The sequence below is a fragment of the Camarhynchus parvulus genome, chromosome 4 (assembly GCF_901933205.1).
Source record: "Camarhynchus parvulus chromosome 4, STF_HiC, whole genome shotgun sequence".
Taxonomy (NCBI): domain Eukaryota; kingdom Metazoa; phylum Chordata; class Aves; order Passeriformes; family Thraupidae; genus Camarhynchus; species Camarhynchus parvulus.
Genome location: NC_044574.1, coordinates 22,199,821 through 22,222,999, shown reverse-complemented (window position 1 = coordinate 22,222,999; position 23,179 = coordinate 22,199,821). Strand labels below are relative to the sequence as shown.

Genomic DNA, 23,179 nt, shown 5'->3' with positions numbered 1-23,179 from the left:
GATAGGCTAGCAGTGGCAAATCATAAATGGTACTTATGCTGCATGTAACATGTGGCTCTTGAGCTTAAAAAATATTCAGTTGTTGTGGTTTAACCCCAGCTAGAACTAGAACACAGCTGCTTGCTCTCACTGCAGTGTGGACACCTGGAAAACAAGTAACCTCTTAGATGGTGGAATAAGACCAGTTTAATAATTGCTACAAAGCAAAATATAATAATAATACTAATGCTGATAGTAACTCTAGTGGAAAGGAGGGAGCAGGATGCTCTGTGCTATGGAGCATCCCTTTGGTCAGTTTGGCTCAGCTGTCCTGGCCATGCACCCTCCTGGCTTCCTGTTCCTGTGCTCACTGGCAGAGCATGGGAAACTGAAGTCCTTGACTTAGAGCAAGCTGTACCCAGCAACATCAGTGTGTTATCAACATTATTCTCATTCTCAAATGCAAAGCATAGCTCTGTACTAGCTGCTAGGAAGAAAATAACCTATCCCTGCCAAAACCAGCATGTCAGTGGTGCCTCGAGAAAAATCAGAGCAGTGGTATTTCTATACACTGAATCTCTTTATCTGATTTGTTTGTATCAGGTTTTTTGGGCCATGCTTAAATGTTGGAAATAACATTTCTTAGAATACAAAAATCAGCTTTCAAGTGCATGTTTGAAAATGGGGGAAAGAACAGTGCTGCTAGCTAGGCTGTTTGTGTGTGATTTGTATCTACAGTAATTTAAATATCACTTACTCCTTCAGTTACAAATGTTAGTTACAATATATTTCTTTTCTAGGAACTTCATGGAAATGAATTTCTGGCTTGTGAAAATAAATTGGATCCAGGAATGAATGAAGAATATTCTTCTAAGAATCTATGGTATTAAATAAGAATTACTGAGAAACTCAAAGTGTAAAGAAGAAAATGCTATTTACTGATGTCACAAATGAATCTCTAGCTCTGCGGGCACAACCATGACTATATTTTGTTTTCTTCTGTTTGAGGCTTTACCCCATCCTTATATGAGGCAAATCTGGGCACTGTGATTTTTCTGAGACTCTTTAAACCAGATTTCAGAATCTCTTGTGAATTTGGAGTGTCCCTGTTTTCTCCAGTCAGAATAAGGAAAGACCAAGTTGCATTTTTGTATGTCTCATAGCTAGGTGTGTCTGAGTGCTCACATAATTTAGTCATTAGAAAAAAAACCAACCCTTCCAAACAAGCACAAAACTAAAACACATTCTCCACTCCTGTCCTGAGACAGTGGCCAGTGGCTTGATGAAGTGTGCTTCTTAGTTTTCCAGTCTACACCAGGCTCCTGTTGAGGTGGGAGAGGGAAGAGAGAGGTGATACTGAAAGTTGTCAAAAGTATTCAAAAGAGCAAAGCTAGTTTTCTGAGGAAGGAGAATTTACTTTTAAATTTCTGTTCAGGCTTCCAAAGGAGTGTTATCCTGGTACTATTCCTGTTGAATGGCAGAAGTAGGATTCAGAGTGGTCATAGTTATGAGATAGATTGTATTTAGTAGGTCTGTGGTTCACTGTGATTATACAAGTTATAAACATAATATACTTTACCAGTATTTGTTCTAATTACTGATTTTATATACTTTATATGTGCATTGTAGTAACACATTTTAAGAGTAAAATTCACTTTTTCTTTCCAGTTACTTGAGTAATCAGAAAGAGAAGACAAAAGGAATTGCAAAAAATGAATCCTTGTCTCAGGAAGACCCATCATTAACGCCAGAAGAATCTGAAAGTGAATCTGTATATTCTACTGTGGAACAGCATACTTTGCCTTTAAAAAAAAAGAAAAAGAAAACCAAAACACACTCAACATCTTGCAGTAAGATACAAAGTGGAGATTCTGATTTCTTGGCCAGTGAACAAATGAATTTTTGCCAATTTGGTGGAGATCAGACTTTGACTGGAAATGAATCAATAACACCATATGCTTGCTTTTATGGACCATCAGTAAAGAAGGTTAAAGCAGGATGGCTGGATAAATTATCCCCTCAAGGGTATGGTATTTGCAGTAGTTATTGTGTAACTGTGACAATATATGCTTGCATGGGAGATCTTAAGTTTGTATTTAGTCACTGCTTAATATTTATAGTGGAAGGGGAAAGGAGATTCTTTGCATTGAAAGAGCACCAAGCTTTTGTGAATTTAAAAGTTTTTAGTGATGTTACCTATCCTAAAGTTTTTTTAGGAGATGTACTCAGGGAAAATATTTTTCTTGAAATTGTTGATCTCTACTCATGAGCTATAGTGGAAAAATACAGAATGAAGTTGTGCCAGTATTTCCAGTTGCTAAATTTTTGCTGATCTTTTGTGGTCCACAAAGTAAGTGAAAGCAAACTCTGATTCTGAAATACTGCTTTAGTAATTTGGCCATGGATTGTAATTTAATAATTAGTGTGACTGGAAGCCCTGTTACTTTCTGTCTGTGTTACTTGAGCTTTGAGTTTAGAATTCACCTGGGTTGAATTCCTCCTATTTAATTTAATTTTTGTGCCTAAAATTTGATGGTAGAAATTTCAGCTCAAGTCTCAAGTTTACAAATAATGAAGAGAAGGGACCACAATAGAAAATGAATTCTCTCTGTCACATTTGGGAGTTAGATGACAACAATAACAACAACATATCTTATATTTGATTTCTGTTATAAGTTCTTTGTTTTAACTGATTTTTAACTCCAGCTATCATTAGACTGTTTTTCACTAAAGAATGCTTTGTTAGGAGATCTTCCATCATAAACACTTGCTAACTCTGATGAAGTTTTTCTAACTTCCTCCTTTTTAATTGTAGTTTTCCGTTTCCATTTTTCTTATGACTTGTGTTCTTATGAATTCTATGAATCCTTTTTTATATTGAAAGTGGTACAATTTCACTTTTTAAGTCTGTTTCTGATCTTCACTAGGACTTAGCATCTAGAACTTAAAGCTGTTGTACTTGTTAGTGCTAAAATACATCTACTGCACTTCTATTTAGGCCTTAATAGATCTGCATTCCTTGTTGTGAGGACAGTATATTGAGCTGTGCTGAAAGGTATTAAGTTTTTGGCCTTTCCTTTGATTATTTTTTCCATAATAATCATCATCAATATAATTACGTATATATAATATATAATTTTTAAGTGAGAAATTTATGTTATTATGTTATTGTTTTGGAATAAAACCTTATTTGAACTCACTGGAAGAAGCTCTGCTGTATAGCAATTTCCATTTTTTTTGTGTTCCTTTCTAGGGAATCTGATTTGACATTATATCTTTTTTAATTTTTGTTTTGTGTTGATACACTGATACATTGTTGAAGGTGATGAATAAGATGGAATAATAGGTTTAATAAAACTTTTAACCATCACACAATTTCAGTGCGCTCAAAACTATTTTCTTTCCTTTTTTAATTGCTTTGAAGGTTTTGTCCACATTTATGGATTGCTGTTGTTCACCTTTACTAAAGAATCAAAGAATAATTATTCACGGAGTGTTTCCATATTTCTTTTTTTTTTTTTTCAGAATTATTGAGATACTGAACTCTTGTTTTATTTTACTTACAGGATTTTTTTTAACACTTTTGGCAGTTAGCTAGCAGAGTGATGAAAAGTATAATTCTTGATTCCAGCTGGCTTGTCTTGCTCCATTTGAAAGGATTGAGTTGAGAACAAGTTATGAAAACTTGAAGAAAGTGCCATGGGAAGATATATTATTTGGAAAAGATAATGAGTTAACCACAAAATTAGTAGTGATTAGTACTGAGTAGAAGAGTTACATGGTCATTAGCCTTGATGCAGTGACAGTCCACAGCTACATTTCAAGGACTTTGTCTCAGGGGTGGTTCAGTGAATGATACGTTTTTGTTTCTTTTACTTACAATACCATTTCTCAAGCATCTGAAGAATTAAAAAAACTCAACCAAATTCTAAAAGAATTTTTTTTCAAACTATTGAAGCGATGTTGTATTTTATTTCTCTGGCCATCAACAGAATATTTCCTTCTGTTCTACACCTCCCATTCTTTTTATAAAGCTCCAATTTACACCCAGAAGTTTGTGATTCCTTGGGAAAAAGAATATATACTGTTTTCTTAAATTGCTAGAAATCATGCAATTAAAGTATGGGCTCTCTTTTTTTAGTTAATTCACTATAAATTCTACAGCCTTTCAGTTTGCTCATATTGCATCTGGTACTTAGGTTCACTTGTCCCTGTATAATCTTGACGTTTATTGACATTTTAATGCAAAATAGATGGTACATTGGCCTTTCCAGGTTATGAAAAATGATGATTTATTGTAGTCATGTAATGCAAGTTAATTAAGTCAGAGCTGCTATTTGATTAAAGTTTTGGTAAGCTATCACAGTCTACTAATCCTAAAGCAGAGCACTCGTTTAAAAGGAAAGGAAATAATGTTGGGAAAATATATTAGTGGGGTCTTGTTCTTGCCTAATTAACTTGTTTAATAGATTTTAGAATGGAGACATTTTTAGATGATAACTAACAAGCTGTCAACATTTTTAGTGAGTGTAATGGACTACTTCAGGTTAATGTAAACATATATTTTTAGAAGGTCTTTATAGAGTGTGAGTTAATGGCACACTGAAAGTTTCCCATTGATGATGTCCAGTTGATAACGCACATTGAAAATTAAATTTCATGTTGTATTTGTTGGGAGATGTGGTGTGCTGCTATCCATTCATTGGCCAGAAAACAGAGTCCTGGGGAGATGTGTTGACATGGACTGACTGGAGGTACCATACATGCAAACAGAGATGTTCTTGCCATAAGCACGACAGTGAGATGGTCATTTGAGATTTTCAGCTTTCATTTCTGGAAAGTATCTTAATAGAGCTTGTGGCAACTAAAGTTATGCTTATGTTCAGAATATTCATTTGAACAGAAATTTGACCCCTCTATAATTTGTGATTGAGACATTCTTAAAACCAGTGTTAGCTGTATATTGATTGTGTTAATTTTTGATTCACAGCAAACGTGTGTTTCAGAAGCGCTGGGTTAAATTTGATGGAGAGAGCATTTCTTATTACAACAATGAAAAGGTAAGAGATATGTTTTGGTCATGTTTGGAACAAAATGCATCTGTGTAATACACAAAGTACTATAATTAGAATCTGAGTAATTAGAAATGAATATCCATCCTAGGTTAATTTTCAATTCTAAAATACTTGGGTGAGAGGTAATTAAGTATTTTAAGGTGTCCTTGTCTTCATGTATTGTTCATCCTTTTATTTCCTAGAAGGGCTTGTATTACTCACCTTTCCAGGTAGGTATCATCAGATTTGTTTTTACTTTAGTGAGAGACTGACACTGCTGCTGTTTTTGGAACAGAACAGGATCATGCTAAACACTTTTAAGAGAGGTGTTATTTGATGGTGTTTGAAGAGTGTCTTGTCATGGGAGCCTATCATGTTGGAGATTGTGAGAGCACAATTAAAAGTAGCATGGAAGACCATTTGAAAAAAACAAACTTAACCTATATACTTCTTGACTCTTTGATTAAAAATGTCTTTTTCCTGTTTGTCTTCTGTGCATAATTGCATGTCATGAAACTAGGTTAGGTTTGAATGGGAGTGTTCAAAACCAGTTCTACAATGTATATGGCTGGTTTTGTTTCTGTACTGAGGATTGAATCTTGCTGAAACATTTGCAGACACGTGAGCTGCTTTGATTAAAGTAGTTCACTTCTTATATGTGATACAAAAATGCATTTGTAAATCATAATTTTCAGCAAAGAGTGTATTCCTTGTAATTCTCTTAGAATTCCATGTGATTACCCTTCAGAGCACTACAAAATTTTTTTTTTTTTTTTTGCTCTGTGATTTAATAATTAATATTTCCTCTTGGAAGTAGTGAAGACCTTCTTAGACTTAAAAGTGATAGATGATTTTACAATATGCATGTTAAGGGAAGCTGAGGTTCCCTTGCCCGTGCATGTGTGTTATTTTAAATGCTAGAAACCATTTCCTGTTGAAGATGCATATTACATTAGGAAGAAAATACAGTTTAAGGTAAAAGTTTGGAAACAGTATGCTGATTGGTGGTAAGAGATCTATAGATGCCTTATGATGGGGTGAGGATGTAAGAACTGATGTAGGATGAGACTGTTTATTTTCTGAGGGGCTGGGGAACTAAGAAAAAGCTCAAAAATACTTACATCAGTCTTTTTGCTTACTGGTTGCAAATTTGAAACAATCTGTTTTTACTTGCTTACTTTGCTTCACTTACAGTAGAAGACTTGATTTTGTAGGTGAAGGGAACAGTAGAATAAGGAGAATAATGTTTGCATTCTGTTGACAAAAAATGGTACCCCTTTGCAGTATTGATCCCACAGCTTCAGAGAAACAGAAAAGCAGGGTTGATAATGAAAAAAGACTTGAAAAAATAGAGAAATGGGATTTGCTTAACACTATCTGTAGCATAATTAGGGAAAGAAATGCTAATAAAGAACTTAGTCTTTTATCTGCACTGGGAATTTATTTTTATTTTTTTTTCTTCCTTTTGAAAGTCACTGAAAGTGTTACTTGGAGGTCAGTTATGCTAGAATAGCATTTGTTATGTGTCTGTTTGTCATAAGAGATTCCAGAAGTATTCCCTTCTGCTGAATTGAATGTTTAGTGTGTCACATGATGCGTAGGAAGCCACCAACTCCGCATCCTCTGTTTAAAAGGTCTGTGTGGTAGATTAGGCTATCAGCAGCTTGGCAAATGCTTGTGTGGAAGCCTCTTTGTCTCACTTTTGCTGGAATCTGAGTCCAAGCCTCACTCTGGGTATTGAAGGGAGAGGCTGCTTGGTCTCTGTGTATAGTTTGCCCAAATTTGGGTGTCTGACTTGCTAACTTGGTGAGTCACATACATGAAAAAATGTTATATCTGAGAACTGCAAGGCCTGAAGCAAAATTCTGGGAACTGAGGATTTGGTGAAACTCAAAATAGTTTGCAGGTAGGAGGAAAACATAGTTGGGTACCAGTATTTCTTAGTGCCCAATGGGATTGTGCTGAACGAGCAGTGGTGTCACTCAAGAAAATGAGTTTTTGGTGTAGTGGTCTCTGCTGGATCACTGTCTCCACACCTAGGGTGTTCATATTTCATGTAAGATGGATATCAGCATTTTCCTGCTGTTGCTTGTGTGTTGTTACCTTGACATTATAAATAACTATTTGCAGACCCGTCAAAACCTGTGTGCAGCTTGAGCCCCTTGCAAGGTCTTGCATGTCCCCCTTCCTAGTACATAGCTGGCCATTTATATATTTAAGTGGGGAAGTTGTTGTTTTAATTTTAGAACTTAATGGCAAGTTCTGTCTGTTCTAGTCTGTGTTTGTTTTAGGACGTTCCTACACAGACAAGAAATTATACTTTCAGTTTCATATATCAATTAAAAGCAGTTCTCAGAAGGAAACCAATCCATACTTGATATTTTTCTTCTTATTACAAGCAGAGAAGGTTAGACTCAGTGGAATGGAACTGTTTATTTCACCCAGAAACACTACTGATATTAAATAGCTCTATTTGTCATTCAAATTAGGAGCTAGAGAGAAGTGAGGTTCTCAAGAAGGGAAGTGTACTACATGGCTAATGAAGAGTGAAATAACCAGAGACTATAGGGGGAAGACACAGAGAATATTATTCTTGAAAATGCCCTTATGAATACTTCTTCAAATGATTTAAACACCAATTTTATACATATTTTTCTGACATTGTTTTAGTTGTCTATCAACTTCTACTTGGTAGAGATCTCTTCTTTACTTTGTATCTGCATACATGAAAAAAATGATTCCGCTTTTAACAAGCAGCATCTGATCTAGGGAAAGTTTTGGTTTGAATCTGTGTTGCTCTCTGTGTTCTTGGTCCTGAGAAAGCTGATGCAATCAGAGCAACATCCCATGTGGCTTTGTCTCAACAGAGTGTGGTTAACTGAGGAGGGGAAGGTAGAATTTGAGTTGTTTTTTCAGCTACCCTATATGCACAAGTTTTGCTTCAAATTTCTTCCTACTTTTGCCAGAAATCTGGTGTTTTACCATGCACTTTATAGTAAGGCAAAAACTTGTGGTTATGTTGAAAGTTTTTATTTAAAACAGCTTAGCATCCCTGACAAATATATTAGTGATTTAGGAAAAAGATTTAACTCTTCAAGTGGAGAACTTCAATATTTTGTTGTGTCACAGTACAAGTGAACATTACAAAGAGCAAAATTCACTGCAAAACAGATGCATCACTGTCATTCTTGAAATAGGTCATACTTAATCTGTTGTAGATGTAAAACCAAAGTAGTCAAAAATGGTATTTTCCATGATCTGTTAGCTCATCTCTGAATCACAATCATCAAGGGGTGATGTGGGGCTTTATTTGAAAGTTAAAGTTTCTGCCAAACAGCTGATATAAAAAACCCAACATTTTGCTTTTCCCTGCTGGAAATTCTTTTGTCAGGGAATTCTTAGCAGCCTTAAAACTAGTTTACACCACTCAGTAACAAAATAAATAGCTGTGAAGTTCTTGGCTGTGTTTGTTTTGGTTTGTTTTCTATATTCTTAAATAATTCACCTAATTTCTAGTCTGGAGTATTTCAAAGAGAGTTATTGTATCTTGATCTACAAGAGCTTTTTAACAGGCATTTTTTTTGCACATGAAAGAAAAGCTGCTGCACAAGAAAAATAGATTGATAAATTATTATGGTTTAAACTGTATTTGAAAATATGTACGCCTTGGAGAGCAAAGCTTTAAAAAGGATGATGGATGATTGTTTAAATAGCAAAGCAAAACTATGCTCAGCTTAAAAGGAAATTGACTTTTTTTTAGCAAATGAAATAAAATAGTTGTAACTTCCCGCAGTCTGTTTCTGTTATTCTCTCGCAGTAGTACCGAATACAGCCAGTAGATGCCTGCAAACACCATAACATATTTATAACTGAACACCTACAGAAACAGTAGATGTAAAAATTTTGCTTTACCATGGAAGGATCAGTAGTTAACTTAATATCCAACCTCATTAAAATTTGTTAAAATCACTCTTTTAACAAATATAGCCATAATGAAAATAGCTATGCAATTCTGGCTATGGTCATTCTGTCTATTCCTTGTGTGTAATTGTAGTAACATGCTTGCTTCTGCTATGTTTTAGTATTTCTTTTATTTATCTGCTAAACTACCTTTGCTGACATGTATTAGTACCTCAAAGTGAAACAACATTAGTATATTAAACTCAGTAAACAAAGAATGATCCAGGGTATCCTTTCTGCTTCATATTTATAGTGTTCCTTGAGTGCTTGTATGAAGTCTGTTATAATAATTTATACTTTGGGAGGGAAGTTATTACAGAGCAATTTCTTTATGGGGAGCTGACTCGGACTATTACTGCATCTGAATCATAAATTTTGTCAGTATATCTGACTTGTCTTGGTCAGAAAATGAATTGATGAAAGTGTAGTGGAGACAAGAGCAGCATTAACTCTGGAATCCAGAAATAATGCAGATGTATTTCTGAAGTGCACGTCTGCTTCAGCTTTCCTTCCTGTCAACCCCCACCCCAGACCCTTAGGTTAATTAGTTTAAAAGGGCAGCTACTTGAAGGAAGTACTTGTAGCAGTCCCTTTTTCCCATCTTGCATTTGTGTTCCATTCAGCTGTCCTAATACCTAGTTGTAAATCTAAAAAGATTGGGAAAATTTGTGCTGACCCCAAATAATTGTGGTTTAACATCAGCCAGCAATCATGCCCCACACTCACTCACTCTTCTCACAGCTAGGATGGGGATCAGAAGAATGAACACGAGAACTTGTGGGTTGAGATAGAGACACTTTAGGAGGTAAAGCAAAAGCTGTGCACAAGCAAACCAAGGAGTTCACCCACCACTTCTCAAGGGCAGGCAGGTGTTTGGCCATCCCCAGGAGAGCAGGACTCTATTCTGCTTAATGGTTACTTGAGAAGACAAACTCCATCACTGTGAACATCCCCCAGCTTTATATACTGAACATGCTGCCATGCGGTGTGGATGTCCCTCAGGTCTGCTGGGGTCAGCTGTCCAGGCTGTATCACCTCCCATCTTCTTGTGCACCTCCAGCCTCCTCCGGGGTGGGGTGGGACGAGGAGCAGAAAAGGCTTTGGTTCTGTCTCAGTGCTGCTCAGCCAATAGCTGAAACATCCCTGTGTTGTGAACCCTATTTCTATCATCAAGCACAGCTCCCTACTAGCTAGTATGAAGGGAGTTAGCTGTATCCCAGCCAAAACCAGCCCACACGTATAGCAGAAAAGCATATACCTGACCCAAGCTAGAGCATTCTTGTTAGCTCTGACAGGACTGTATTTTTCCAGTGTGGTGCCCTTGTTTGTGTTCAAACTTAGGGATAAAATCAGTGAATTTACTTTTCTTATTGGCTACCCGCTGAAGTGGCAAGGTACGGGGGGGAGCAGCAAAACTGGAGTTATCTGCCTGGAGAAAGTATAATATTTTTCCCATGTCTGATTCTATCATACAAGTATAATAATTACATATTTTTAAATAATTTTTCTTTGAGATAGTAAATGTAATTTACTTTGGCATAAAATTGCAAATTAAAGTGTTATGTTTTGCAATATTAATGTCATGAGATAATTTATGAAGCTGAATCTTAGATATGCCCAATCTATCTCATCATGGGATTTTATTCTATTTTAGAAGGTAGTAGATGTGCATAGATCCAGAACAGTGAAGTTGGTGATAGGTAAGTAGTGAAGGTGTTCACTTACTCAGTTATGTTAAGTGTGGTGAACTCCCTAAACATCATGACAAGTAGTGTTACATCAGAGGAATTAAAAATTCTCTGAGAATTAAATATTTTGACTGTCTTTTTATTACAGGAAGTGTTCTCAAAAGGAATAATACTGCTCTCTGCAATAGCAACAGTAAGAACTCATGGGGAGAATAAGTTTGAAGTTGTCACATCCCATAGGACTTTTGTTTTCCGTGTGGATAAGGAAGGTAAGCAGAAAATGTGTTTTTCTAGAAATTGCCAAAAAGCCATGTAATCACTGTTGATAAATTCTGTTTGTGAAATATAGCTTGTTTTATGATGAGAAATATTTCTGGAATCCAGTTGGTTTAAGCTCATAAAGTGAAACTGGAGATAACTCTGAACTTTGTTAGAACAGTGGAAATTGCTGGGCAATGGCTTTTTCAAATATCAAAATGAGAAGGCTGTTTTCCCGACTCTTCTGCCTCCTCCCCCATCCTTCCCAAAGATTAATTTGTCTGAACATTTCTCAAGTCTCACTAGCAGCTCTTACAGCCTGTGTGCTCTCAGACATCTCTGAGTTACCACTTGATAAAAAATTGACAAAGAGACAATGAATGATGCCTGGGATGTGATGCTGTGATCGAAGGAAGTCCGAAGTTTTCTGTCCTATACAGTATTTTCAGCCAGGTATTGATAGAGATTACAAATGTAAATTGCAGCAAGGAAGTTAGTATGCCTTCTAATTGAATGCTTTATCAATCTGCAGCTGTAATATGTGGAATCAATATCAGTGCATGTATGATTTATTTATGGAAACAATAAAATAAAAATGAATGCCTAGAAAAAAGGAGTTGTGCAGTATGTATTTACAGCAGTACATGCCCGAACCATTATAGCTCTGGGGTCTCAGCATTTCCATTATCAAATCCCATTTTTATGGGTTATAGTTGGTAGTAAACATTGGCTGCAGGCTGTAACAGGAGTGCAGCATCAATGAACAAATCCTTCTTATCAGGTTTGGCTCAAGTAATTTCAGTCATTTTTATGCTCTTAGCTGAGTTAAAAAATATGTATTTCTTTATTATTTTGCAATTCTCTTCTATATGTATTTAATTTTTTTTCATAAATTAAAATATAACCATCTTGGTGCAATACATTTTGGGGGGCTGCAATTTTTTTTGTACATCTTTGCCTTGCATACTATAAAAATGTTAAAAACTTATGCTGACTTGTAAAATATATTCAGAGCTACCACTTCTTATACATGAAATTCCATTTTCATACAGTGTATAACCTTCTTCGGTCATAGTAAGATGTCCGTAAAGCTGTTCACTTAGGGTTAGAAATGCCTATTGTGTAAGGAATGTGATCCAGAACTGGATGATGTATTCCCAGTAAAGTATATAAATAACCCTGCTTGATTTTTGTTATGTGCTAAAAACAAAGCTGTTACTTGATGCTATTACTTCTGTGGATTTGTGTTTAGGAATTGTTCTGGGAGTATTCAAAGGGTACTAAACTTCTTTCAAAGATTTTGAAATGGAGACCTTTACATGTATTTTGAGATATCAGAAATGCATTACTTTTGGATAGATTTAAATATCTAGAGGAAAAAGCACTATATGTAATGGTTTGGAAAGTTTAGGGGCTTTTGGGCGCAAAATAAATAACCAAACAAGGGATAGCAGTGAATTAGAGTATAACTTGCTCAGATGCAGTGAGGTTTTGTTTCGCCAGAGTGAAATACCATTGAAAAAAGACACTTCTAGCAATTTGATGCCCTTAGCTATACTAAAGTACTTTGAAAATATTACTGGAGTATTCCAAGACAGCATATATGTATTTTAAACCAAAATTTTTTACAGGAACACTTGTATCACATTCCCTGTGCTAATCTGTCAGACTGCTGTCTTCCTTTCCCACAAAGTATTTTACAATACCTAAATTTGTGTATTTATTGCTGTATGTTGCACATACACCGTTTATGAAGTAAGCAGGTTATTATTTCAATGGTGCTTCCTGCAGTCTTTCAAGCTAATTTTGCCAGCTTCGTACATACTGTGAATAGAACTTCCAATCCCTCCCTTCCTCCCTCTACGTCTCCCCTGCCCCCAATATATTTTGTGATCTGGCTCTTTCAGAGCAAACGGTTGAAATATTCATGATATTCCAATCGCATGAGGCAAACCTAATTCATTCAGACTACTCAGCATTAAAGTATATTGATCTTAGTCCAGTCAAATGTCTGAACATAGTGAATGAGATTGAGAGAAACTTTATTACTTCACCTCCTTGTGTTCATGTATTTGTAAGATGTTACATTAATAATGCATGCAAAGATGCTCAAACACACATTTTCTTAATTACTCAGTACCCTTGACAATGTCAAGCTTAAACACCACACCTTAATGGAATAGATTGTAAATTACCAAGCATTTTTTTCTTAAAAGCATGGCCAAACATGGAATAGCAGTGGTGATGATTTGCCTCTTCAGTGACAGATCATATTTAGGCTCTCTGGTTTCTGCTTACATAACTTGTAATGCTGTAATTCTTTCCCATTGATCTGGCTTCCAGAAGGTGAACGTGCCACCTGTCTGTCACCTCAGTCTTTAACTGTCTGGAATAAAGTATCTCAGAACTAGCAGTCATGATTTTAAGAATCTTGATCATCTGTTTGTTTGGATTGGTGGCAGTTAATTGGATGTCTGTCCTTCTAACACCTCCACTGATACAGATTCTCATTATTTTTATTTACACCTACTTGTCAGCATAGATGTTCTCTCTTATTTCGTATTGCTGTACCATCAACCAATATACAACAATGTTGGGAAAACCAATGTGCAGAGAAGAATGAAGCTACTGCTTAACTAACTGTCTTTGACTAACTTTTTTTTTCTTATTTAGAAGAAAGAAATGACTGGGTTAATACGATGCTCAATGCCTTGAAATTGATGTCTGATAATAACTCTCAGTCTCGAACTTCTGTGACCCCTGAGAAAAGTGGATATCTTGAGCTGAAAGGATACAAAACCAAAATCTTTATTCTACTTCAGGGGAGTACTGTATGGATCTGCAAAAATGAGCAGGTACATTTTTCATGTGCTTTTTTGTGAATGAAAGCTTATAAAAATGGTTTAACTGGTGAGTTGGAAATTGATGGCTCTTTGTGAATAGGTGCATTTCAATATAAATGCATATCTCCTTATATGTAGTGCTTTATTGCTGAAATTCTCAGAAGGCTTCACAAAGCAGGCAAAGAATCATTATGTCTGTTGTACAATAGAAAAAAAAGAATACATACTGAGGTGAAGTGAAAAGCTCTGAGTGTCAAAACATGTTAGTGTCAGAGCTGGGATTAATTCACTCTCAAAATGTGGGCCATAAGCACTCAACTTAATCAGAAGGCTTATTTTGTGCAGTGGTTTCAGTGTTTTATAATACACTGTCCTGGAAAGTGTGCTGTACAGAAATACATCGTGGTATTTAACTGATACTTCAGGGAAATGTTCAGAAATTACGTTCCTTTTGTTTCCAAGAATAGAGACTGGCCAGATTCTGTTGTGCACTGTAATACTTTAAACAAATTCAGTGTTAAAAAATGTGAAGTAGGCCTGTCTTTTCAACTTCCAAAATCTAGGGCTTTTAGTTTTGTTTTGGGCATGACTATATGATAATATGAAGTGGAATTCTCTAGGGTGCCGTAGGCAGGGAATAAATGGGGATAGTTGGTTCAATGAATAATTGTGTGAACTAGTGGAAGAAAAATCTATTGACATTAAATGGCAGGTGCTATTTTTTTGTGAGGCAATTCAGTACCCTCAAGTAGCTGGAACCTGGGATGGCATTGGGGGAGGTGTTTTTACATTCTTGCCTTGTTCTTTCAAACTTGTCTACAGGCAAATCCCTGTCTCAAATGTCTCTCTTGGAGTTGATCTCACTTCCTCTCCTGTTACCCTCTATGTGAAATTATTTAGGTGTGCTTGAGGGTCCACTTATTGTTTGATATAAAATCTTACCATTGTTTCCCAGGCTATGACAGGAAATTAGAGACTGAGGAAGACCTGTTTTTCTTTGTTTTAGTTATTAGGTACATTCTTTGAGGTCAGTCAACAGCCAACAAATCAAGAATATTGTAATTGGGTTTGCATGGCAAACCTGAGGAAGGAGGAGCAGCAGAGACAAAGTGTGATGAGCTGACTACAACACCCCATTCCCCATCCCCCTAAGGTGCTGAGTGGGGAGGAGGTAGCGACAATCAGGAGCAAAGTTAAGACCAGTAAAAAGGGAGGGGTGGGGGAAAGGTATTTTAAGATTTCATTTTATTTCTTATTGTCCTGCTCTAGTTGGATGGGTAATAGAAAATAAAGATTAAACTAATTTGCCCAAGTTGAATCTGCTTTGCCAGTGACAGTAATTGGTGAGTGATCACACCTTGTCCTTACCTCATCCCTCAATACTTCTCTTATATTTTCTCTCTCCTGTCCAGTTGAGGGAGAGGGGGAGTGATAGAGCAACTTTGATGGGCATCTTCCATCCAGGGTCAACCCACCACAAACATGATACAGTTTATGGATTTCTGCTGTTCTGTAACTATAAAAAACCTCCATAAATTATTTAGATATGTAATACAGTACCAAAAGTGTATTTGCTGTGTGTCATTTGAATTTAAACCCACAGTATATGTTTTGCTGAATGATCATCAGGGAGAAAAATTGGTCTTCGTAGCTGAACACAGTACTCTTTATATAGACTGAAATCTTTAGGCCTGATTATTGTAATGAATAGGTGACCTGTCAGTTTATTTAAGTTCACAGCTCATGTTTAAGGAGGAACAAAACCAAGATGCAAACACCACCCCTCCTTTCTGAGACCCTGTATTTCACTGAAGTGGTGTTGCACTTCAAAGAATGAAGTTGACTGACTTCATAGTTGTTGCTTGTGGGACTCACACCATGAGTGTGCTCAGTGTTACTCTTCTGTCATGGCACTTCCAGGTATTTTATCTGAGAAGGGTCCATGGAAAGCATTCTCATCCATGAAAATCTTTTTGTAGATGTTCATTGTTAACAAGCCGCTTTTCCTTTCAGGACTTAGGCTTTTTGAATCTTATGCCCCTGAGTATTTTTGAGTGGTCCTTGTGAATGTTCTGAGCTTTTTTGATTGAGGAGTAAAGATATCCAGACCTGTGAAGGAATTTCTCCTCCAGAGTGATAGGTAATTTGAAATTATTTATGTCCCTCTTGAGTATTGCACTACCAGGTGTCAAATTTTTGCTTTTTCCTTTGTTCTTTGTCTGCTTGAATATAACTTTCGGGAGCATCTTTCTTGCCTCCAGTTGTGCTTTGAACTTCCTCTGTTTACATGGGGCATTCCAAGCTCTGCCCACTGTGCTGAGTCAGTTTTTCTGGCTGTATGTTGATACAAAACAGAGCCATCTACTCTTGAAGGTTCTTGATTGCTCTTTTCTGCATTTTCACAGTGCAGTTTATATGATTCAGATACCTAAGACTGCTCCCCTCCCCCATTACTTTCTGTTTCTACAGATTTTTTAATTTTTTTTTTGGTGTGTGCACATGTGTGTTGGTTCTATTGCTTGTGCTGTTGTGTGGCAGGTTGTATCTGCTCTGCCCTTTCAGCATCATGCATTTCAGGATTGCTTTATCTGATCATGAAAGCACATAATTATACAGCCCTTTTGCTAGATATTTATTCCCTTCTAATACATGGATGCTCTGCAAAGATCACTGGCTGCAGTGCAGCAGAAGGCAAACCAAAATCAGGCCCTGGAACAGAATGGTTAGAAGTGCTGCCAGCCTATTAACTCCTCCTGTGTGTATGGATATTGTAAATAATAGTGCAAAACTATCTTCTTCCCAAAGCCTACTTATCTAACCTTCAGAAAATTCAAATGGTCCCAAGATATTTCTTTGCAGATTCTGCATTTGAACAGTATCCTTTCTTCATGCAGTTTCTGGATGCTTGTGAATCAGAAGAAATACCTTCTGTTTTTGGGCTTTCAAAGTCTGCAATTCTTTGGCTACCTCTGGTGTTTTAATTTCAAGTTGGAAAACAGAATGATTTTTACTGCAGTACTGAAGAAAACCATCACAATACAGCACTGGTCCATTAGAGGGCGCTGTTGATCCAAAAATCCTTCCCGGCCTTAAGTTTGCAGTTGAGCCAGTAATTATTAGGCAAATCTGTCCAGGGATGTCCTCAAATCCTGTTCATATTGGAATTCACATCCATACTAGCTCCTGGAGAGCCTTAGAGGGGTTTATTATAACTGCAGTGCTAAAAGACACCTATTTAGACTTCTTACAATGTTGAAATGAGATTGGATCGAGCTTATTCATTGATTTCTAATAAACCTGATAGAGGAGAGTCTGCTGTTACTTAAAAAAAAACATCTTCAGTGTTAAAAATGGAGAAGATCCTAAGCCAAATGCCAAATTGTAACTTTACCGCCATGAACTTTGTGAAGTTCAGATTGAGATCAGAACATCATGTCTCAGGCCTCTTTCTAGTTAAAAAGTGATTGGTTTAGCTTGAACTTGTGGCAGTGATATAGTGCTAGTACGAAACCATCAATTTCTTTGACTCATGTAGTGTAAATTTCTTAAGCTTCCTCTCTTGAGCAGAAGTGAAAAGTAAATCGTACTGGATCAATTTGTTCAACCTGCAGCTTACTGAAATTCCCATTTCTGTTTCATTCGTGCTTAAATAAAAAAACGTAATCTGATAATTCATGGCAGTTCAAACATTGGCTTGAAATGTCAGTCTGCAGTGGCAGTGCCAACCTTCCCTTGGTTACCATCAGAAGGAGTCTGACAAATGCTTGTCTGGTCTGCTTGAATATATCTCCTTTGTAAGGCTATGTTTAAGATTTACTGGTCTCTAACATCAGGGAGAGCCTAGGTGTCATAGTGTTTGTGCTAGAATTTGGCTTTGAATAGAGAAATCAGGATAATCTTATGACTGTTTTGGGTGATTAGATGTATTTAGCTGGGATATTTGAGGAAATTTAGCCAAATATAAAGATGGAGGACTGGTATGGCTGTGTGCCATAATAATTTGTGACATGTTTTCTCCATACCTAACTCCAAGTTAAAGCTACAATGGTGATGAGTATTCTCTTGGTTATGTATAAGCAATAATATACATTACTTATTAAAAACCACTTGTTTCATTTTGGCTCAATGTTTCTATTGATTTCGGAGGGTGTTTTGTTTTGAGAAAGATTTAAATGATGTGCTCTGTGGCAGATGGAAATGTTTATTCATGTTGAATGAACCAGTAAGGGTGCCTAGTAATTTTAATTTCTTCTGTGATGCTAATGGTGCATTTAAAGCAAAACTGGACAATACCAAAGGATGCATTACGAGAAAGGATATTAAATAGGCAGAAAATGGCAAAGGGAGGGATAATGTAGAGAACTTATACAAAGATAGCTGAAAGGACAAGCCAAAGCTGATGCTTGAGATTGGCATCTTGAAAGAGAGGAAGTGATGTGAATGTCAGTGGAAGGAAGCAGAAGGGATGTGTGCATGAATCTCTGTCTGCATAAGAGCAGAGATATGTCCTTATCTCTGTTAAGAAATGGAGGCTTAAAGGGGAGCATTTTTGAGCAACCTGATCTAGTGAAAAAGATGCCCCTGTTGGATACATGTTTCAGGGGGATTGCATTAGATAATTTTTAAAGGTCCCCTCTTAACCAGACCATTCTGTGATACTATGAAATACATATTGACATACCTACATACAATGCCAGAGACTTTGTGGTTGGGGTTCAGGGGCAGACTTGGAAGTCTTTTGGTATACAACAATGGGAATTTATAATGATACTCTGCAAAGGGGATTGTTTTTTAGGAAATGTTCTGGTTTTACCTGGAGAAAATGGTTATCTGATTAATAATCAAGAACATGATGAGTGAGATAGAAATCCTTTTTAAAAAAAGTATCTCTTAAGAACAGTCAAAAGTGTTTAACAATGGAAGGTTACCAAAGAACACTTAAATGAAGTCCTGAAGATGAGTAATAATGATTAGTTGTCATGCTAAAGCATCATGAGAAATTCTTTTTCATGTAGGTAGGTTCTTTGGTGTATCATAATGGTTATATTTGTGAATATAATGAGTACAAGGTGATGGAAACAGCAATACAAGAAAAAATTAGGGAGGGCAGTTGAATGCAAGTTAAGCAGCAAGGAAAATACTTACAAGTTTTGAGATCTAATGAAGAACCCTGAGAAAAGCAACTGAGTTCTGAAAAGGATGCTAGGGAAAAAGATAGGGGAGTAAAGGCAGCAAAAGGAAGCAGGAGGAGGAACCAGACCGTTTAGATGGCTGATAGAGAGGGAGGGAGAAGTGCCTGGTGTGTATGGGATGTGGCAGTGGAAGGAGGAATTACTGAGAATAAGACAACAAGAAGCAGCGCAGTCCTTGTAATTGTGTTTCTCCTGTTCCCCATTCTCATTCCACATCCTCATCTCCCTTGCCCCAAGAACATCTGTGCTTTTAGAGATTCTATGATGAAAAACTGTTGTTTGTAATAACTGGGAAACTCTAAAGAAACTGATGTACTTGATTGCTAGTGCAGACCTTGATCAAACTTGGTTACAAACATAGTTACAACTGAGCTTGTCCTGGAACACCTTAAATAGGTGGAGGTAACAGAAAAACAAAAGAAATTTTGCTTTTTGTTTTTTGATTAATTCCAGCTTTCCTCCTCTTCATAACTATACAAATCTGTAGCAAATGTTAAAAAGCAAAAACAGAACAACCCAAAAATATACCAAGTACATTGGAGGGGGAAAGACTAATCTGAAGAAGTATTTTAAGGCAAAATATGCTGATACACTGGTGACTTGTAGTGGAATTGAATGATCCAGCCCCTTTTAAATATAGTTGTTTGCATCAAGCTGTAGTTGGGATGATAGATTAAGGTCACATCCCTAATTTTATAGCAGTTCCTTGCAAAAAATTCTTTCTGATTTTCCACACTCAAAAATATAGCAATGATCAATTGCTGTGCATGACATAAGAAACAACTGAACAGGAAATAACTTGAATGGTGTAAGAAAGCTTTAAGTCTTTTGTTCTTGCTTGTTATGATACAAAATTAATGATTACAAGAAATTGTGTTGAGTGGGGAAAAGGTTGTTGTTTTTATGACAATTACTTCAGTTTTAAACTAATTGCACTTAATTAAACTAATCAAAAAAGATTAAAAAATAGATTTAAAATAATATGCTGCTAAAGTGGCTCAATCAGAGAAGACAAATGTGTCAATGACCACCTTTATAGGAAGATCTGCATTTTACATTCAAAAATAATTTTTTTGTGATGTTCTAGGTTGTGGAAAATATTAGAGAACACAGAGAAGGGCATAAACAGGACTTCTATCAAAAAAAAAAAATAAGAGTTAGTGTTAAGTTCTTCTACATGCAGCTAAACTTTGGCTCTCAGGATTTTTTCCTGCTCATTTGTTTTTATGCTAGATCTTGTTGAGATGTAAGTACACCTAAAGCAGTCATGAAACATGGTAAGAAGCTTAATGCTTCCACAATGATAAAAAGCTTCCTGATGATCTGATTTGGAGTAAAGTTGTCAGTTTTCAGTAATGCTCCATCAAGCTTTATGGATGACTACTACATATATAGCCAGCTACCTTAATCACTTAAAAATTAACAGTGAATAAAAGTGGGATTTGTTTGAATATCATGAAGATTTTACATAGTGGCAGAGCACACGCATAAGCAGTAGAAGAATGTTTCAGGTCTACTTGCCATAAGGCTATTACACAATTAATGCAATGTTGGGGAAATCAATTTACTTCTAAGAGTACTGAAATTTCCCAAGACCGTTGTCCATTACTATACATGTTGCTTGTTTGTAAGAACTGCTAGCTTCAACTCCCATGGTAAAAGAATGTATTGGATCAAAAGCCCTAAATAGAGGAACCAGAGTATGGTTATAGGAACTTCCTTTTATAATTGTAGACTGGCTTTGCATTTATCTTTTTATTTTAAATCAGATGAGAAAGTTATTTCTACATTCAGTTAATCCAAAAGGTTGTATAATCAGCATATATTTGTATATACACACTTAAATAACAAAGTCTTCTTTTTTGTATGTGTGTGCAAAAAGAAGGTTTGAGGTGACAATGAAACTGAAAAAGTGTTTTTCAAGAGCACTTGGATCTCTCTTCTTTCAGTAGTTTGATATACTGTTGAATTAAATGCAGCTAGAACACTATTTGATTTCTGTTTAATTGTAAACATATTAGTCAGCTCTTACAGGAAACATACTGAAAAACTAGTCAGTAGCTTTGCTTTGCATTTCTCTTTTAAATTGAAGGCCATGTAAAACAAATTTTCCCCATTCCTCTATTATTTCTATGCATTTGCTGCATTTGGTTTAGTTTACTGATTATTTTCTTTCCTCAGCCTTTTTTTCCTATACTTTATTTCAAATATTAAACTAATTAGCATAGCTAAAATATTAATACTTACATAAAATTACATGGCTGTTACAGCAGTGAAGACCAGAGCATTTCTGAGGTAGTGTAGACAACATATCTTCACAGAAATATTTGTTCTATAAACTTAGGTGCAAACATATGTTAAGATCATCCTAGAATCATCATAAAATGGCTTGTGTTGGAAGGGACCTCAAAGGTCATGTAGTTCCAGCCTCCCTGCCATGGGCAGGGATGCCACCCTCTAGACCAGGGTGCTCAAAGACCCAACCAACCAACACAGCCTTGAAGGCTTCCAGGGATGAGACATCCACAGCTTCTCTGGGCAACCTGTTCCAGTGCCTCACCACTTTCACAATAAAGAATTTCTTTCTAATATCTAATGTAAACCTACTCTCTTTCAGTTTGGATCCATTCCCCCTTGTTCTGTCACTACATGCTATTGTAAAAAGTCCTTCTCCATCCTTCTTTAGACTGCAGATAGTGGCACCCTACAGCCTTCTTCAGGCTGAACAAACTCAATTCTCTCAGCCTTTCCCATTAGGAGAGGTGCTCCATCTCTCTAATCAGCTTGGTGGCCCTCCTCTAATGGGTCCATGTCCTTCCTGTGCTGGAACCCCAGAGCTGGCTGCAGCATTGCAGGTGGGGTCTTACCACAGCAGAGCAGAGGGGCAGAATCCCCTCCCTCCCCTGCTGCCCTCGGGGCTCTGGATGCAGCCCAGGACACCTTTGGCTCTCTGGGCTGTGAGTGCCCATGGCTGGGTCATGTCCAGCCTCTCATCCACCAGTATCACCAAATCCTCCCTGGCAGGGCTGCTCTGGATCTGTTCATCCTCCAGCTTCTATTGATACTGGGGGTTGTCCTGACCCAGATGTAGCACGCTGCACATGATCTCATTAAACCTCATAACATTACCATATGCCCACTTCTCAAGTTTGTCCAGACCCCTCTGGGGACCATCCTGTCTCTTGGGAGTTTCAGCTGCGCCACTCAACTTGATGTCATCCTCAAATTTGCTGAGGGTGTATTTGATCCCTTCATCTATGTCAATAATGAGGATATTAAGTAACACTGGTCCCAGTACAGACCCCTGAAGGGCACCACTTGCCATTGATGTCTGGTGGATGTCTGAGCCATTGACCAGTACCCTCTCCATGTGACTTTCCAACCAATTCCTTATCAGCTGAACAGTCCACTCATCAAATCAGGGTCTCTGCAGTTTAGAGAAGAGATGTTGTGGGGGACTGTTTCAAAGGCTTTACAGAAACTCAGAAGAATGACATCTGTGACATTTCTCTTGTCCACCAATGTAGTCATTCCATCATGGAACGCCAACTAGGTTACTTAGGCAAGACTTTCCCTTGAGGAAGGCAAGCTGGCTGTCTCAAATCTCAGTCTTCTCCTCATCTGCTGTCACCAGACTTCCTTGATAGCGTATGTTGCAGCAGCGCTTGCCTTGTTGACAAGCGTCCCGGCTAGCACTGCTAGCAGTCTGTGGGGGCACTGCCCCACCCGCGGGAGCACTCGGCTCAAGGGGCAGTGCCTAAGGAGAGCCCCCACGTTGTAGTGGAGAGCCGTCTCCTTTGGACAGGCTTGGAGTCTGCTGTGGCCAACAAGAATAAGAAGAGTCCCTTAATCTGTAGCGAAGTCCTCGTTTATTGTAATCCAAGGGAGTCCAACAGAAAAAGGGCGCTGAGGGGCAGGTGCAGGTGGGTTTTAAAGGGGTAGGGGAAGCACCCGTCCTCGGACAAATCAAATCACAGGTACATATGAATGACATAAAGGGAAAACCAACAGTAACTAAGTGAGGGAGGGAACCCAGCCTCTGAACCAATCACTTCCAGCCCTGAGGAGAAGGTTCCAGAGAAAAATGCGGGGTTAGAAAGTGATTGGCAGGGCACTGGGGGGAGAAAACCAATTAAGTGTCATGGAAACCGGGGAGGGGTGCAGGGAGAACCAAGGGGAACCAATTAATGTCATAGTAACCTCTC

General features: G+C 37.3%; 1 protein-coding gene across 1 annotated transcript in view; it reads left to right on the top strand.

Moving 5' to 3' along the window:
- Window positions 1-23,179, top strand: part of ARAP2 (ArfGAP with RhoGAP domain, ankyrin repeat and PH domain 2) — a 115,288-nt gene that overhangs the window by 17,417 nt on the left and 74,692 nt on the right. The window contains exons 5-9 of the mRNA XM_030948180.1: window positions 780-862; window positions 1,648-2,004; window positions 4,970-5,039; window positions 10,830-10,950; window positions 13,613-13,794. Of these exons, the coding sequence (XP_030804040.1) occupies window positions 780-862; window positions 1,648-2,004; window positions 4,970-5,039; window positions 10,830-10,950; window positions 13,613-13,794 (813 nt within the window). The remainder of the gene's footprint in view (window positions 1-779; window positions 863-1,647; window positions 2,005-4,969; window positions 5,040-10,829; window positions 10,951-13,612; window positions 13,795-23,179) is intronic.